The sequence below is a fragment of the Gossypium raimondii genome, chromosome 1 (genome assembly GCF_025698545.1).
Source record: "Gossypium raimondii isolate GPD5lz chromosome 1, ASM2569854v1, whole genome shotgun sequence".
NCBI classification, from domain to species: domain Eukaryota; kingdom Viridiplantae; phylum Streptophyta; class Magnoliopsida; order Malvales; family Malvaceae; genus Gossypium; species Gossypium raimondii.
This window is the reverse complement of record NC_068565.1, coordinates 6,406,637-6,425,237: the sequence shown is the minus strand read 5'-3', so window position 1 is coordinate 6,425,237 and position 18,601 is coordinate 6,406,637. Positions and strand designations below refer to the sequence as shown.

General features: G+C 35.6%; 1 protein-coding gene and 1 long non-coding RNA gene across 2 annotated transcripts; one reads left to right on the top strand and one right to left on the bottom strand.

Moving 5' to 3' along the window:
* The first annotated feature begins 848 nt into the window (after window positions 1-848).
* Window positions 849-2,864, top strand: LOC105779226 (cytochrome P450 CYP736A12). Its single transcript, XM_012603003.2, has 2 exons — window positions 849-1,672; window positions 1,941-2,864. Exons 1-2 carry the CDS (start codon window positions 947-949, stop codon window positions 2,772-2,774), a joined length of 1,560 nt encoding a protein of 519 aa, XP_012458457.1. The 5' UTR covers window positions 849-946; the 3' UTR covers window positions 2,775-2,864.
* A 12,889-nt stretch (window positions 2,865-15,753) lies between these two features.
* LOC128041257 (uncharacterized) lies at window positions 15,754-18,193 on the bottom strand. Its single transcript, XR_008195981.1, has 2 exons — window positions 17,917-18,193; window positions 15,754-17,648 (listed from the first exon to the last, which is right to left on the bottom strand). It is a non-coding gene; the product is annotated as an uncharacterized LOC128041257 (long non-coding RNA).
* Between the last annotated feature and the right edge of the window lie 408 nt (window positions 18,194-18,601).

The window sequence follows — 18,601 nt, the reverse complement described above, 5'->3', positions numbered from 1 at the left end:
TGGTAAGCGATACTATACCCATGATTGAAGGAATATACAACCACCAATTTTAATTTTTGTGCTTCTATTGTCCGACACAAATTTCGATACAATGTAGCCAAAACAATTGATCCCCAATTGAGTTGCCTAGTTTCTTTTAGGTCGAGTAGTTATAGGAGTCCCCTTAAATGTACCAAATTTTGAGATTTATATGGCATTAGAAGGTATAAATGCCCGAGTTAATTGTTGTCTTTCAACTGCACTAGAAGAGTTTTGTGATGCGAGAAATTATCTTCTAACCATTTCATATATATTTGATTACCACTAAACTTGTCTGACACCTTGCCTAATAACTGGTGGCAAATTGGTCTCCAATCCCCAATGTGCACCACTCCTGTAATGACTGCCTCATCAATTGGCAGATCGAGTTGTAATGATACATCCTTAAATGTAATCGTACACTCACTACATGATAGATGGAATGTATGTGTTTCGGATCTTCATCTCTCCAGCAAAGCACTGATAAGTGCAGACTCCAATTTAGTCTCGTTGAGCATATGAGACACGTGTAAGAAACTCGCCTCTTTCAAGTATTGTTCAATAACACATGGTGCTCTTGCACTTAAATTGTGTGTATATAAATTTCAATAATTTAATCTTCATCTTGATTATATAAACATAAAAAAATAAAAAAAATATAATAACATTAACAACTTAAAATTAATATTAATTAAAATAAAAATTATAATAATATTTTCTTACCATGGTAAGTAATTCAACTGGCAAATTAAGCCCGCAAAGCTTTTACCTATACTTATTTCCTTACATTAAAAAAGAAAAAAGAAAAAAAGGGGGGGGGGGTCGAACTCCGTAGTTTTTGTTAAAATCGACATATTTGGCGAATTCTCCCGACTTGCAGCTGCCATCGGTTGCTTCCATCTACAAGTACTCAATCAATCAATCCCCAATGGCTATCAGCTATTGTGATTGGCTTCCCTCCCAAATGTCTTCTTCAACATTAACCTTACTCTTTGTCCTCCTTGGAACTCTCTGTTCCTTTATCTACTTCTTCAGCTCACCAAACCGCAACAAAAATGGCCGGAAACTTCCACCCGGTCCTGCCCCTCTTCCCATCATAGGTAACATCCACATGCTAGGGAACCTCCCACACCAAAGTCTTCACTATCTCGCCAAAAAATATGGACCCATCATGTCGATAATGCTAGGCAAAGTACCAACCATTGTGGTATCATCACCCGAAGCCGCTGAACTGTTCCTCAAGGTCCATGACGTCGTTTTTGCTTCCAGGCCTAAAGTCCAATCCGCGAAATACTTCACATATGGTGGCAAGGCCTTGGCTTTTACCCAGTACGGTTCTTACTGGCGAACTGTACGGAAATGGTGTATTTTGCATTTCCTCAGTGCTTCCGAAGTTGAATGTTTTGCCCCGATAAGGAAGGCGGAGGTGGGGTTATTGGTTGAATCAGTGAGGAAGGTAGCGGCGGTGGGTGAAACAATAAACCTTAGCCTGGCGGTGGCTAAGGTTCTTGAAGAAATGATGTCGAAAGTGTTATTCGGGCGGTCCATGGATGATAAAATCGATTTTAAGCCGCTGGTTGATGAGGCCCTGCACTTATCTGGGGTTTTCAATCTCTCGGATTATGTGCCTTTCCTTGCTCCACTTGATCTTCAGGTAACGTTTTTTTTTTTTTTCTCCTTATATCCTGTTTTTTTATGTACTATTTTTCTTTTTCATAATTTATTTATTTTTTTGTACTAATAATAATACCAATTTTAAAGCATAATAAATTGTGTTATGGTAATCTTACTAGATGCAGAGTGGAACTCGGAAGTCTTAATATTTGATTGAATGACTAGTTGATTTTTTCACAAAGAATAATTATAATGAAGAATACAACCAATATAAAATTGATTCTATCATATCTATCTTTACGCTGCAGGGATATACAAGAAGGCTTAAGAAGGCGAGCAGTGGCCTTCACGAATTTTTTGACAAAATGATAGATGAATACCAACAAGGGATTAACATGGATGACCAAAATCCTTATAGAAGTTTCTTTCAACTGATGGTTTCGATGTTGGATACACCCATAAACCCTAACGATGAAGATCAACCATACATCTTTGGTAGAGAAAACATCAAGGCTATAATGGTGGACATGGTGGCAGCTTCCTTCGACACTACATCCACGACCATTGAGTGGACATTTACAGAACTTCTAAAGCATCCTCGAGTCATGGTTGCTCTCCAGAAAGAGCTAGAAAGTGTTGTCGGAAGGAATAGAATGGTAGAAGAGTCGGACCTACCGAAACTTGCCTATTTGGATATGGTCATCAAAGAGAGTTTTAGGTTGCATCCTGTGGCGCCATTGTTAATCCCGCACGAGTCGACCGAAGATGTCACTGTTAATGGGTATTTCATACCTAAGAAGTCGCGGCTTTTGGTAAACACTTGGTCCATGGGGCGAAACCCCAAGATATGGTCGAGCAATGCTGAAGAGTTCTTTCCAGAAAGATTCAAGGATAGGAAGATAGACCTTCGAGGGCATGATTTCGAACTTATTCCGTTCGGAACCGGTCGTAGAGGATGTCCCGGAATGCAGTTAGCTCTAGTCAACATGCGTATTATTTTAGCTCAATTAGCCCATTGCTTTGATTGGGAGTTGCCTGATGGGATGTTGCCTAATGAACTCGACATGACCGAGAAGTTCGGCCTTTCGTTGCCTAGGGCTAATCGTTTACTTGTAAAGTCGACTTATCGTTTAATTGCTTAAAGTTAAGGTTGTAAATGAACATTTGGGTTGTTGTTTATGTTGATTTATCAAAATAAATAAACGAGCATAAACAAATAAAACTTATTCTAATGGAGACTTAATCCTTTGGTTTATGTTGAGAGAATGATGCAGGGGACTTAAGGTGTTGCTGTTCTATTTTATGTTTCCATCGCCAATTCCATCGTCCCTTTTGTCAAGAGTTTTGACTTTACTCTCTGTTTTGTGTTTCCATCGCCAATTCCATTCCCTTTTGTCAAGAGTTTTGATTTTACTCCCTGTATTTTTGGCGTTTTGTAGTAAATTTTACGGTTTGGGTGCCCATCATCCTTATCATGATGTAGGGCCACCCTCTGTTAGTTTCTTTCCTTAGTTGTACATCCTCTATTTTTTCTTTCCTTTTCCTGTAAGATGTATTTTTCTCTGTTTGAGTTTCATTCAATGTCAAAAACTGCAGCTTTAGAAATCGGACAATTTACACAAAAAAGCCCATTTTTTGCAAAATTACCGAAATGGGCCCATTATTTAATTATTTACCGGAATGGTCCATTTTTCGGCAAATCGCGTCCACGTCAGCGCGATGTTAGGGGGCGCGTCAGGAAATCACGGCCACGTCAGCGCGAGATGTTGACATGGAAACAAATCGCTTCCTCAAGGATGCGATTTGCTGCCACGTCAGCATCTCGCGTTGACGTGGCCGCGATTTCCCCGCGCGTGAACAGAGCCCCAACAGTCAAAAATTTGACCGTTGCCCCCTAACGGTCAAAAAAAACTATAAATACCCCCACCCCTTTTTATTTTTTCACAAACTAATCCTCTCTCATATTTCCTCTCAATTTCCTCTAGATTTCCTCTCAATTTCCTTCCAAAATTCTCTCAAATCCATATTTAATTTCAATTTCCTCTCAATATAGTGAGGCTAAGAAGGTTAGAGTTTCAAAGATGAGTGAACGTATTAGTGCTGTTATTTACTACGATGGTGAGGTTTGCCATACCGAGAATGGTGTTGTTTTTTTGTCGGAGAATACGGTGCGACTGGTTTTTAACCAGAACATAGATTTGACAAAACTTCATAAAAGAATTAGGCGTAAAATTTTCGGAACGACGCCAATGAAATTTCTGTCAATCACGTATCGATTTTGTTCTTCTGTTGATCCGGTGACATATGACTCGTTCGACATAAAAGGTGCTCGTAGCTTGGAGGCAATGGTGCAGACTCATCTTGCTAGTGGAGCACCTTATATTGAGTTATATGTACAATTTACATCGCCAACTGATGTACCTATGACCGGTGTTCGAGATGTATACACGACCCCTGGCCAACACTTGATTAGCGGGTTATAAAATACGAAACAGCCCATGTTCGGTAGCAGTGTCGAATGCACATCCCCTGCAAGACACTCTGTCAGTGGATGAGACATGTACGTCGGTGGCTCGACGTTTGATGCTGGAAATACGTACTGGGAAACGACATCAAGTTCTAGTAGGTGGCAATCTCCATCCAATTGGGGACGTTATCAAATGCCCAGAAGAAGGGATGACATACTCCCTACGACGTCAACCGGTGAGGGGACCTCGTACGCTGTAGATGATTGTGGGTTAGAAGATGACTCCGATGTGGATCCACCTCGAGAGCCCGGGCCGGATGGTGCAGAAGTTGGCTTATTTTCTGAACCGGAGCCTATTCCAACAGAACCTGAATATGGTGAAAGGAGTTCAGAAGAAGAAGAAAATCCACGATTCAGGGCATACTCACCTCCAACCCACTTGCATAATGTTGATCTGTCTGCAGATGATGCGCTAGAGTTTCCAGATCTACCACACCGGTTGCGTGATCGTACAAGTTCAAGGGTAGATTCTGGTAAATTTGAAGTTGGTAATCAGTTTACCAACAAGGATAGTTTTATTGGTGCTTTGAAACAACATAGCATCAAAAACGGCGTTAACTACCACGTCGTTAAATCTAAATCTGATAAGTTCGAGACGAAGTGTGCGGTGCAAGACGGCACATGTTCATGGAAAATCTACGCCTCGTTAAGGAAAAGGACAGGGTTGTGGGAGATAAAAAAGTACAAAGGTCCACATACATGTGCTGCAGGTACAGTATTGACGGTATCTGAATAATACTTTTATTATGTAATGTTGCATTATTTAATGTACTCCGTTAATAGGTGTTTTACAAGATCATCCCAAGATGGATTCAGCTATGTTAGCTAGCTTGATACTGCCCACGATAAAAGTAGATCCCAGGACTTCAGTGCCGGTGTTAATTGCCAGTATCCGTTGCCAAATGGGGTACACGCCCTCTTACCGCAAGGCTTGGATAGCTAAGCAAAAGGCGTTGGAGAAGATGCATAGTGGGTGGGACGCCTCATATAATGAAATATGGCAGTGGTGTCAGGTGCTAGAGAGATACGTCCCAGGTGCCATCACAGACCTTGAAATGGAAGATGCGTACTACAACGACCGATTGCTACGTGGATGCAAAGTGTTCAAACGCCTGTTTTGGACCTTTAAGCAATGCCGAGACGCATTTCCATACTGCAAGCCGTTGGTACAAATTGACGGTACCTTTATGTTCGGTAGGTATACTCATCGGTTATTGCTTGCAGTGGCATTGGATGGCGGTGGGAGAATTCTTCCAATTGCATTTGCAATAACACTAGGGGAGTCGTCTGATGACTGGGATTTCTTTCTGTCCAGGTTAAGGAGGCATGTGTGCCCCCAACATGATATCTGTGTTATTTCAGATCGGGGCGCCGGTATACTAGCTGCATTTGATCGACAGAGAAGCTTATGGCAGTGCACACACCATAGATATTGCCTAAGACACATTGCTTCGAACTACTACAGGCAATATACTCTAAGAGCGAACGACGACAAGTGACCAACATGGGTATTTAATCTATATATGTGTTATTTCGTTTGTCAAATTGAATTAGTTTTATTGGTAGAAGTGGTATAAATTATTCGCTATGATCTTATATTGGCAGGGTATGAAATAAATAAAGATTGTTTTCACGAGATGTTGGCAATTTTACGTTTAATTAACGCAGAAGGGGAGGACTACCTTTGTAACATACGTTTCGAACAATGGGCACAAGCATACGACAAAGGCCTACGATATGGCCATATGACGTCGAACATGGCTGAATGCATAAATTCTGTTCTTAAAGGAACGCGCCATCTACCGATAACATCGGTTGTGCGAGAGACATATTTTCGTTTGGCGGCGCTATTTCCAAAGCGAGCAGCAAGTTATGTAGGCCAGATGCAGGGAGGCCATGTTTGGTGCAGTAAGGTAGTTCAAGAAATTAACAAGGCCAAGGCGAGGGCAAACACCATGTACACAGTATGTCACGATCGAGGCAATTTATGGTTTCGCGTGACAGAGTTTGACAGACTGCACGAAGGTGTTGTTGGCGGGCAATATCGTGTACACTTACGAAACAGGACTTATGACTGTGGGATGTTTGATGCACTTCGTTATCCATGCGCTCATGTCATTGCAGCTTGTCAGGATCTCCGTCTGGATCCGATGAGGTATGTGGACGAAGTGTACAAATTAGAAAACATGTACAGCGTATGGAGACACGTTTTCCCACCGGTCCCAGATGAACGTAAGTGGCCGCCTGTATCTCTTGCTCCTTTTAAGCTGTTACCGGATAGAGAATTACGTCGTAAACCAAATGGTCGACCTTGCTCGACTAGAATACGTAACAATATGGATATCCGAGAAATAGCCAGTCAAACGAAGTTGTGCGGATGGTGTAGGAATCCATGCCATACAAGTCGATCATGCCCTAATCGCAATAGTTGAATGTAATTGTAACAAAATTATATTTGTAAAATTAGTAATTGATAAATTGTATTAATGGTTAGTAAAATTATTAAATTATATAAAATTATTAATTGTTAGTACCAGTCAAAACATTTTTCCAAATATAACATTATGTGAATGTAAAATTAATAACTCAAAAAATTGTATTAATGGTTAGTAAAATTATCAAATTATATGAAATTATTAATTGTTAGTACCAGAAAAACATTTTTCCAAATCTAACATTATGTGAATGTTAAGGGTTAGGGCAACTTAATTAGGTTAGGGTTTTCAATTTAATTAGGGTTAGGGTTTTCAATTTAATTAGGTTAGGGTTTTCAATTTAATTAGGGTTAGGGTTTTCAATTTAATTAGGTTTAGGGTTTTCAATTTAATTAGGTTAGGGTTTTCAATTTAATTAGGGTTAGGGTTTTCAATTTAATTAGGTTTAGGGTTTTCAATTTAATTAAGGTAGGGTTTTCAATTTAATTAGGTTAGGGTTTTCAATTTAATTAGGGTTAGGGTTTTTAGTTTAATTAGGTTAGGGTTTTCAATTTAATTAGGTTATTAATGGTTAGTAGAATTCTCAAATAACATTAAAATATTCAAAATATTCAAAATATTCTATTTTATTACATCAAATAAACTTCTATTTTATTACATCAAATAATATCAAAATAACTCAAAAAAAATTCTATTTTATTACATCAAATGAACTTCTATTTTATTACATCAAATAATATCAAAATATTCAAAATATTTATACAAATAATTTTAAATACATTTAATCAATGTCTATGTCCGGGGGATTTAGTGTCACATGGCGGCCGTCGACGGTTACGCGCTGGATTCCTCCTTTCTCTAGCTTCCGGCGGCGGTTGTTGTTCTTCCAGCGGGGATTCTGGTTCTTCCGGTACGGTATCTAGTTGTCAAACTTGGGACGATGATCCACCTTCAAAGAATAGTGTATGTGGAGGTGTTTGCATCACGAATGGCGACGGTGTCTGAAACCCATACGTTGTTGGGGATTGGTAAAAAGGAGGGCTCCCCGACGGTCCCTCTTGTGATCCCTCGTGCACCGCTGGCCTATACATCGGTGGTCCACTCGGCATAATAGGAAATGGAGTTGAACTGGGCATTTGACTCCAACCTACCATAGGACTCGAAAAAGGATACATATAAGGGTTAGGATACATATAAGGGCTAGGAAACGCACCTGGCATCATATGAAAAGGCAGTTGCGTGGGTATCATCGGTTAAACTGCTGCGTTGGATGACTGTGTCGGTGCTCTCGTTGGGCCTGGTATTTGCATGGCCGCTGATAATGAGTCGGGTGAATGTCTGGGCCTCGTTGAGGGGCTGCCTTCGTCGTCTTGTCGTCTTAGATTTAGAGGCCCGCGCCTTTCCTTTTCGACACGTATTTGCCGCTACCTCTCCTCTGGCGTCAGTAAATACGGCTTGCCATGGATCCTAAACCATGGCATGTATTCTGGAACGCACGCTAACTCCGGAACGATGATTGGTTCCCGAGTAGGTATATATTCATGCCGATCTTCCCACATTTCCATGTACTCGGACCAGTATCTCTGCCAATCCGTATTCAATTGCCGAAGGTTGACTTTGTGTTGATTGTCAAACTCCTCAGGATCCACAGGAATCGGTTGTCTACATCCAAACTGTCGTAGCACTCTGTCTGACTGGTGCGGCTCCATGGCTGCGTAGTTGATCAACACGACTTTCACGTGCCAGGCGTTCGGATTTTGTAAGAACTCTTCCAGAATTACTGTCCGAATTGCCGGATCCTCGTATAATGTCCATTCAAACTATATGAACATGATAGAAATATTAGTTATATACATAATAATACTAAATACTAAATACTAATCGACTAGCGAATGTATGGAAATATCTATTTTATTTCATACTCACTTGTGCTTTTGACCGTTGGTCCAATAGAAGCCGTATATCTTCAAGAGAGCTAGGTAATCGAGAATAACTTACCGGATGGTTCCACTTAATTAAATAAATTTTTAGCATACTTTTATTTTTAAAAATCTACATAATAATTGTAAAATCTAATATAAAATTTACCTCGTTATGAGTGGAATGTAAATGGGTGGTCCACTCGAGGACGTAGAAATGGAAAGCGAAACCGTGCCCATGACTGCAGTAGTGATAGGCAACCTCCGATTTTCGCTCTCCTCGGTCGCGTCGCCCCGCACATCTCCCGATACAACGTTGCCAATACAGCAGACCCCTAACTGAGTTCACCGGCTGCTCTAAAATCAACGAGTTTCAGCAGCCATCTTAGATGTACGCGGCTCTGTGACGTGTCGGCCATCAGATAACCTCCAATTAATTGAAGAATGTATGCCCGAGCATATCGGATTCTTTCAATTTTGGTTGAATCTTCATCCGGATCAGGGAATGTGTCAGGTAACCAGCCCATCTCGATTTTACCTCCCTCCATTTTATCCGGAATAGCGCCCAAAAGCTCGTAGCACACCGCCTCCCAATTGCTAGATTGGCAAGACCCGATGACTGGGTGCCCCTCCACCGGCAATCCCAATTGCAGACTCACATCTTCTAGAGTGATAGTGCACTCTCCATATGGAAGATGGAATGTGTGCGTCTCGGGTCTCCGCCTCTCGATCAACGCACTAATTAGTTTCGGGTACAACTTGCATCCCCGGCCTACAGTCGCCACGTGCCAAAAACCCGCTTCCCGCAGGTAGTTCTCTACCAACGGTGATGGAGGACCATGCATATTTCGGATATTGCATTCCAATACCCGATCTACAGACTTTTATAACAAATAATAAATTAATAATTATCTAAAAATGCATAAATAAAAATTTCTTAAATAATATTTAAAAATTGAATTTAACACTTACCATTTTTATTTGTTCCACCGATATGTGATGCTTATCAAGACGAGTCAATGATTCGGCCATTGATGAATTCGTACAAATTTTTATGATTTTTAAAAATATAAAAATTTTAAAATTATTTTAAAAAGGAAATTGAAAGCAAATTGAAATTAAATATGGATGTGAGAGAATTTTGGAAGGAAATTGAGAGGAAATTGAAATTAAATATGGATTTGAGAGAATTTTAGAAGGAAATTTAGAGGAAATTGAGAGGAAATATGAGAGAGGATTAGTTTGTGAAAAAATAAAAAGGGGTGGGGGGTATTTATAGTTTTTTTTTTGACCGTTGGGGGGGCAACGGTCAAATTTTTGACCGTTAGGCACTTTTTCACAGCGGGAAATCACGGCCATGTCGGTAGCGAGATCTTGGCGTGGCGACAAATCGCGTCCTTGAGGAAGCGATTTGTTGCCATGTCAACATCTCGCTACCGACGTGTCCACGATTTCCTGATGCATCCCCTAACATCGCGCTGATGTGGACGCGATTTGCCGGAAAATGGACCATTCCGGTAAATAATTAAATAATGGGCCCATTTCGACAATTTTTACAAAAAATGGGCTTTTATTAGTAAATTGCCCTTAGAAATCCAGCTATCAATGTTAGACTTATTGTTTAATAAAATTATATTTTAAATTTTTTTTTTTATTTTGTAAATGAAGTATGTTGTTGGAAGTATAACTGCAAATGAAAAAAATTCATATAAAAATAAATATTAATGTTATTATAATTGGATATTATTTATTTTTTATTAGTACAAAGATCCTATATTCACCATTTTTAAAATATTTAAAATAAATTTAATGTTAAATAATATGGTCCATAATTTATAAGAACTGGAAAGTACCTGCTGATCCCTATGCTTCATGAAATAGGATTAAGTTTTTAACAGCATAATTGTATAAATATATGACATCTGTAATAACTCAATTGTTAAATAGATGGATTTAGAATAAAATTGAATTATTTTGATAAAACTAGGAACATTGTAGAATTAAAACATGATATAAAAGTATTAAAATAATTAAAAATATCGTGTCATGGAAAATAAAATAAATACGATAAAAATATGTGAACGTACAAAATTTTACATAAGAAAAATTATTAATGTATAAATAAATATATAATCTTATAATAGCTTACAAATGAAAAAATATATATAGAACATAAAAGACACATTTTAAATAAATAAATAAATTGACACAACACACAGTATAAACAAAAAAAGAAATTCTAAATTAAATTCGTTGGGACAATTATAAACTATGTAAAACAAGACACTACACAAAAAGTAATATAAGCATACCCATGAAAGAATTGTAGACATAAAAAGTATTATGATAAATTTATTTCTTAAAATCTATATATATTTATTAATTTGGTTTTTATTTTTATTTTAAATTAAATTTGGTTATTAATCTTTTAAAACTGTCAATTTATTTTTTAAATGAAATTGTTTTAATGATATTAGCGTGACAACATATGTGTGAATCCAAGTGTTCTTTATGTTGATATGATGCATGTATATAAGACAATGCAGTTTGCCCGACTAAAGTTCTAGCCCCATAACACAAACATACACTTTGTGATTATGCATGTATATAAGATTAGATGCATGTATTTGGTCATTAATGTAACCACTAATATATGTACTTATTACCTATGCTTAGGGATGTTCTAATTTCTTATAAAATATCCTTTCAAAGTAATGAAACAACATGATATATGTTGAATGTTCTAAATTTCAGGCTTTGTTTATTGCAATTCTTATCTACTCTTATCTAAGCAAGTTTCTTTATTTAGTCACAAGTAACCTTGATTCTTATCATTTTACTTTCTTAGAGTGAGACAAATTAATCTACTTGTTCAAGTTTGTGGCAAATTTTCCTTATCAACAAAGGCTGATAAGCTTTTTTCTTTTCCTTTTTTTAGTTTAATTATTTTCTAGCCATCCCTCCTATGATTTCTTGATCCGTAAATGATATCATTTTTAATTACTTATTATTAAATTAATGACATCTCCATATCCTAATTAAAATTAAAAGTTACAATTATAAATAGCATTCAATATTAAGTATTTTCAAACAATAACATTTAAATTACATCAACATTATTCATGCAACTCCATGGGCATTAAACGAGGCTTAAAGGTGACGGGATCAAAACTATTTTTAGAATGGGTGATAGGTTTTATTTTCTCAATTTTGTTTTTATATCCATATATAATATTTATTTACACTTTTGATTCTATAATTTAAGCCATAAACCTAACATGTCTTGTGATTTGGTTGAATTCAATTATCATAGTGATTTCCATAATCACATAAAAGAAAAAAAGGCTATTGGCATTGATAAATTAGATTTGTCAAAAAAATCAATTGAAGAAAAAGATTAATATAGAAAATTTAAATATATTACTAATATTTAAGCATTTATTTTAAATTAGATTTTATTTTAGTTTTTAAGGAATTTAGATTTTTATTTTTTAATATAATTTTATTTTAATTATTTTAGAAAGTTTAAGTTTTCTAATTAGTGTTTAATTTATTCCATAATATTTTTATAATACAATTATATGATTCAATCTCAATTGTTGTTTTAATTGAAAAATATGTTATGATAATCTCTTTTTAATTTAATTAAATTTGATACAATTTGAATTCACTTTTAATTAATAATATTGTTATTTGATTTTAAATTAGAAAAAATATTTGAAATATAAAATGTTAAAAAATACCCTTTTAATATTAAAACTAAAAATTGAAATTAATGTTTTAACATTAATTTTAAAAATTAGTAGTTATTTCAATAATTTCAATAAATTTAAATCACAATTAATTTATCTATTATTAGTGCAGACATACAAGTAAAATCAAATTCTAATATCAATTACTTATAGTATAATTTAAATTTTATTTATTTTTAAAATTATATATTTTAATAATTTTCAGTAATAATTACTTGTAGTAAGTATATGAAATAAAATAACTTATTAAATAATAAAAATATAAATACGTATATTAATGTGCACCGCACAACTATTAAAAACTAGTTTTATATAAATTTATAACTTTATAATTGTATAAAAAGTAACGGTAAAAGCAATATGCAGACCTCTGTACTATTGTCATGGGGCTAGAACTTTAGTCTAGAAAATTGTGTAGTTTTAGGCGATTTATTTGATTTAAATCTTCCTAAGTCAATCTAACTCTTGAAAAGTGAGAATTTTTTCTAAAATCCTTTAAGCCACCGAAAACAAAACAAAAGCAATCTCGAAAGAGAAAAAAGCCACAGAAAAAGAGCACACACTACGTGTTTGAGTAAATGCTCTCAAAAGTATTCTTTAACTCAAGAACGAAATACAAAGAGATTATTACAAATGAGGGAGAAGATTTCTATTTATAGTTGATCTCCCCCCCAAATCCATCGGTATAGATTGAATTACATCAACTAAGATTAGTGTCTATCTACAAGATGTAATGATCCAAAATTCACGGGCATCGAAAAAGTACAATATCGGGCCTCCGTCTTAGTAAACCTAGTCCGTAAATAATTATTAGGAGTAATTATGAGTCTAGTAATGTGTCCGATTAAGTTTTAATTGGATGAATTTAGTTTAAGTAGGAGAAATTAGGAAAAAGGACTAAATAGAATAAGGTGTAAAAGTTTAATTATAGATTAAAAGAAAATAATAGGGATTAAATAGGCAATTAAGCCTATTCCATTAAATGAGGCCACAAATGTGTATAAAAATCTTAGATATTTATGTTAATTAATTAGATATATTATTATTTATTCAAAATTTGTAATGCCCCAAAAATCCCTTATATATTCATTTTCGTATGTTTGTGACATAAATATCCGTTAGTTTTTGTGGTTATGTTCTGGGAGTGTTTGAGAAGTTCCAAGATCAAGCATTAGCTTGGTTAAATTTTTTGTTTTTAAATGAATAAACCTCTATCTCTAGTCAGTAGGCTTATAAACAAATATTGGTAAAATATGTATGAATGGGTCTATTGGTCTGGTGGTTAAGTGGAGTGTAATTAAGTAGAAGTTTTTGAGTTCAAGTCCTTGTGCAAATATGGGATTTATATTTACTGCTTGTGCCGTGAGGGTGTTGTAGTTTGACCGAAATTCTGAAGAGTTTGAGTAGGATTTGAATTCGGTGGTTGAGGGGATTGTAGTGGACGGTTGGGGAGTGAAATTAGGGATAGGGGGAGTTAATTAAGGGATTTAGGGGATAGTGGTGATTGAGTGGAATTCTGTGCTTCCCAAATTTTTACTTTTCAGAGAAAAAGGTGAACAAACGTCCTCCTCCTCCCTTAGTCGAATCTTCTCCCTCTTTTCATCCTTCCCCTTCATTTTCTTTGCCGATTCTTTTCTCTCCTTTGCAGCCAACTGTTTTTCCTCCTCTATTTTTTTACTTGGCTATTATTCTCTCTACGAATTGTGCCCTTGGCCTTCCTTTTCTCATCTTTTTGTTTGTTGTTGACTACTGCTAAAAATTTCATTCTCTCCCTACTTTGATTTTTCTAGTAGTCCATTTCCTTCTAAAATTCTTGTTGCCGCAATTTGTCATCTCCGTTTTGCCTTTGCGCGTTGGTTGTAAGTTTTGTAACTGCGGTGTTATTTGGTTTATGGATTTTTGGTGATAGGTCGACTGTTTCATTGTTGAAGGTTAAGGGCCAGAACGATTCGGTTAGCATTGGAGCAGTCTGGTTATGTCGTCACTCGTTTAGTAGGTAAGGTGATTGTGTTTGGTGAATTAGGGGAAGCTTTTCTATTCTTTTAAGCTATGAAGATGTGAATTGTTGTCTTATTGGGTCTTTCAGATTTGTCAGTAACGAATTGTGAGAGTGGTGACCTATCTTGTTCGGATCCATAGTTGGGGGTTGCTCGGTTTTGAAGGTAGGTGACGAATGGATTGAACGAATCATTGTTAATATTTTGGTTTCAAGTTAACTAGGAATTAGGACTGATTGTGGGGTTTGGTTGTTGACCATAGGTGCTGGGGATCTTGGAAGTGTTTTTACTTCACAAACGAACCAGGTGTGTTCTTAGAGTGAGACAAATTAATCTACTTGTTCAAGTTTGTGGCAAATTTTCCTTATCAACAAAGGCTGATAAGCTTTTTTTTCTTTTTCCTTTTTTTTTTAGTTTAATTATTTTCTAGCCATCCCTCCTATGATTTCTTGATCCGTAAATGATATCATTTTTAATTACTTATTATTAAATTAATGACATCTCCATATCCTAATTAAAATTAAAATTACAATTATAAATAGCATTCGATATTAAGTATTTTCAAACAATAACATTTAAATTACACCAACATTATTCATGCAACTCCATGGGCATTAAACGAGGCTTAAAGGTGACGGGATCAAAACTATTTTTAGAATGGATGATAGGTTTTATTTTCTCAATTTTGTTTTTATATCCATATATAATATTTATTTACACTTTTGATTCTATAATTTAAACCATAAACCTAACATGTCTTGTGATTGACTTCAATTATCATAGTGATTTCCATAATCACATAAAAATAAAAAGGTTATTGGCATTGATAAATTAGATTTGTCTAAAAGAAATCAATTGAAGAAAAAGATTAATATAGAAAATTTAAATATATTACTAATATTTAAGTATTTATTTTAAATTAGATTTTATTTTAATTTTAAGGAATTTAGATTTTAATTTTTTCTAACTATAATTTTATTTTAATTATTTTAGAAAGTTTAAGTTTTCTAATTAGTGTTTAATTTATTCCATAATACTTTTTATAATACAATTATATGATTCAATCTCAATTGTTGTTTTATTGAAAAATATGTTATAATAATCTCTTCCCACTTAGATAAATTGATTTTGAACAAGATTCATAAAGTTTAATTTGATTATATTTGATACAATTTGAATTCACTTTTTAATTAATAATATTGTTATTTGATTTTAAATTAGAAAAAATTTGAAATATGAAATGTTAAAAATACCCACTTAATATTAAAACTAAAATTTGAAATTAATGTTTTAACATTAATTTTAAAATTAGTAGTTATTTCAATAATTTCAATAAATTTAAATCACAATTAATTTATCTATTATTAGTGCACACATACAAATAAAATCAAATTCTAATATCAATTACTTATAGTATACTTTAAAATTAATTTATTTTTTAAAATTATATATTTTAATAATTTTCAGTAATAATTACTTGTAGCAAGTATATGAAATAAAACAATTTATTAAAGAATAAAAATATAAATACGTGTACAAGCCCATTTTTGCCCGGGGCCCAATATGGCCCAAACAAAACCAAACACCAAAATGAAAACATTAAACCCAATTCATTACAGGACTTAAGCCCAATACAAAAATCCCTAACCCTAACCCAATACCCTTAACAGAAAGAAAACAAAAGATTGCCAACCCTAGGTGCACCGCACTTAGGTCTTCTGCCCCTGGCCGCCACACGCCTCCTCACGCGTCTGACACCTGCAAAACAAATGAACACGCAACAGAAAGAAAAAGCCAAATTGCAAAACGACAAAAAAATAGAAAACTAGGGGTTTTTCAAATCGGCTATAAAAGCCGAATTTTATCTCTGTAATTTTTTTTCTTTTTTACGAAGATTAAAAAAACGAAAACAGAACAGATTTGAGAGGTGATTTTCTTTTTGCTTTCTGGTTCGATTCTCGTTATTTATCCTTTTTTACTTTATTGTTATTTTTTACATACTAAGTAATAAAAATAAAAAAGGGGGAAAAGGAGACTCACCGGAGACGATCGTGGCCACGCTGTTAGAGGGCTTCTCCTTCATCACCCGATTCGGGTCCGAAGGCGTCGAGAGTCTCCCCTGTTTTTTTTATCCTCGCGGGTTGAGAGAGCTTAGCGATCAAGGACGCCGTACAATAAGGGCTAAGGGGCCCATTTTTCTAGTGCCGGCTGCTGGCCACAGCGGTGGCGCGACGGAGGTCGAGGGAGACCATCGGCCGAATGGGGGGAGAGTTTTTTGAGAGAGATGGGAGGTTTTTGAAGTTTTTTTTTAAACACTGAAAAAAATGAAATTTTAAGAAAAAAATTTAGTTTAAGTAAAGACATGAAACGACGCCGTTTTGAGGAGTGAGCCTAGAGGCCAAAATGACATCGTTTTGGCCTCAGACTCGAAAACCAACCCGTTGGCCCTCAGGATCCTCGTGTTTCTGCGTTGAAGGGGTAATTTCGCATATGGCCTTTCCTCTTTTACGCGACTTTGCAATTTAGTCCTAAACTTTTTTTCTTTCTTACATTTTACGGCATAATTTCATTTTTCTTCATTTCGGTCCAAATTGAAACGGTGCTCTCCAAAGGACTAGGAATAATTTCCCATCTAGTCCTCACCCTTTTTCAGCGCGTTTTAGTTTGCCCCTTTTCCCTTTTTTTATTTGTAATTTATACCTTTAAATCCCATTCAAGCTCTGATTTAGTCCCTTTTATGTTTATTCACCTATTTCATCATAATTTTGACTCTAAATTTTATTTTAATCCCAATTTAATCCTTCGTTGTTTAATTTCAAGCTTTTATTATTTATTTACTCTTTTTGTTTTATTTATTTATTCGCATATTCATTCGTATATTTTTATTTTATTTTTATTTTTCTTGTAATTAGAATTTATAGTGTTGTTTGCTTCTTTACTTACACATTTCATTATCATCATTATTAATGTTTAATTCATTTCTATTGTTTTAGCATTAGAATAATAGTTAATATGATTATTGTTATTATTTGGTGTTATTATAATCACATCATCATTATTATTGTATTCCATTACTTGTTATTTACCTTTTAAATATTTTACTCATATAGTTATCTTCCATTATTTCGTTATTATCGTATTATACATTACGTTTTTAAAATATATATGTAGAAGCCCAAATTTGCCCGGCCCACCAGAGAAAACAAATAAGCCCAAAACCCATTACAATACCTTAGCCCAAAACCCAAAACTATGAAAAGCCCTAGCAGAAAACAAAAGAACCCTAGGCGCCGCACCTAGGGTCTTCTGACCCTCGGTCTTCTGCGCCTCCGTCACATCCAGCGCCGCACCTGCCCTCTGCCCACCTGCTCCAGCAACCCTGTAAACTAGAGGAAACACGCAAAGCAGAAACGAAACAGCGGCAAATAGTAACAACAAAAGCAAAAATATTGTAACAAAAATAGCTATAAAAGCCAAGCAAAAACCGATTGTAAAGCTCTTTCTTCGGGGGGGGGGGGATGATACAAAAAATCAGAAATAAAAGAAAAGAAACTTTGGAGTTTTCATAATATTTGTTCACTGCTATTTTTTCTTTTTTTGCTTTCGTTTTTATATACTAAAATAAAACAAAAAGAAAGGGGAAGAGGAACTCACCGGAGTCGTTCCGTGTCCTTGTAGTCGGAGGCTTCACCTCCGGTGACAGAATCGGTCGTTGAGAAGGCTGGTGGTCCTTTTTCTTTTGCTTTTTGGGCATTTTAAGGCCAGATTTGGGCTTAGGGGGGCGAGATCTAAAAAAACACCCTTTTTACCTTCGCCGGCCACCGGCGACCGGGATCCGGCACGGTGACTATCGGTCGGAGCTAGGACCGGGGGAGAGGGGCTTTTGAGAGAAAAACTCTCATTTTTTTTCTGAAGAGCAAAGAACTGAAGTTTTTTTTTAAAATAAATTTGACTTATATAGACGGACTAAACGACGTCGTTTCGGGCTGACCACAGTAGCCCTAAAACGACGTCGTTTCACCCCAGGATCCGCGCGTTTCGAGCGTTGGGTTATTTGTCGTTTTAGCCCCTCCGATTTTTCTATACTTTGCAATCAAGTCTCTTTGGTCTTTTAATATGCGCCCCATAAATTTATTGCTATTTCATTTTGGTCCTCGATGGAACTGCACCGTTTCGGGGGAGAGGGAAAATTTCTATTTTAGTCCCCCAACAATACACCCGTGTTCAGAGGGTCCTCCTCCCTTATTTATTTACGGATTTCTCCCCGAAGTTCTGTCTTAAGTTCAAATTAGTCCCCCTTCTGTCTATTGTTGCTATTAATTAATTTTAATAATGTTAT

Bases quoted from the DNA above. Each gene is read 5' to 3' on its own strand.
- LOC105779226 (XM_012603003.2), top strand. From the start codon at position 947: ATGGCTATCAGCTATTGTGATTGGCTTCCCTCCCAAATGTCTTCTTCA. The intron at 1,673-1,940 runs GTAACGTTTTTT...TTTACGCTGCAG, and splicing joins TTGCTCCACTTGATCTTCAG to GGATATACAAGAAGGCTTAA.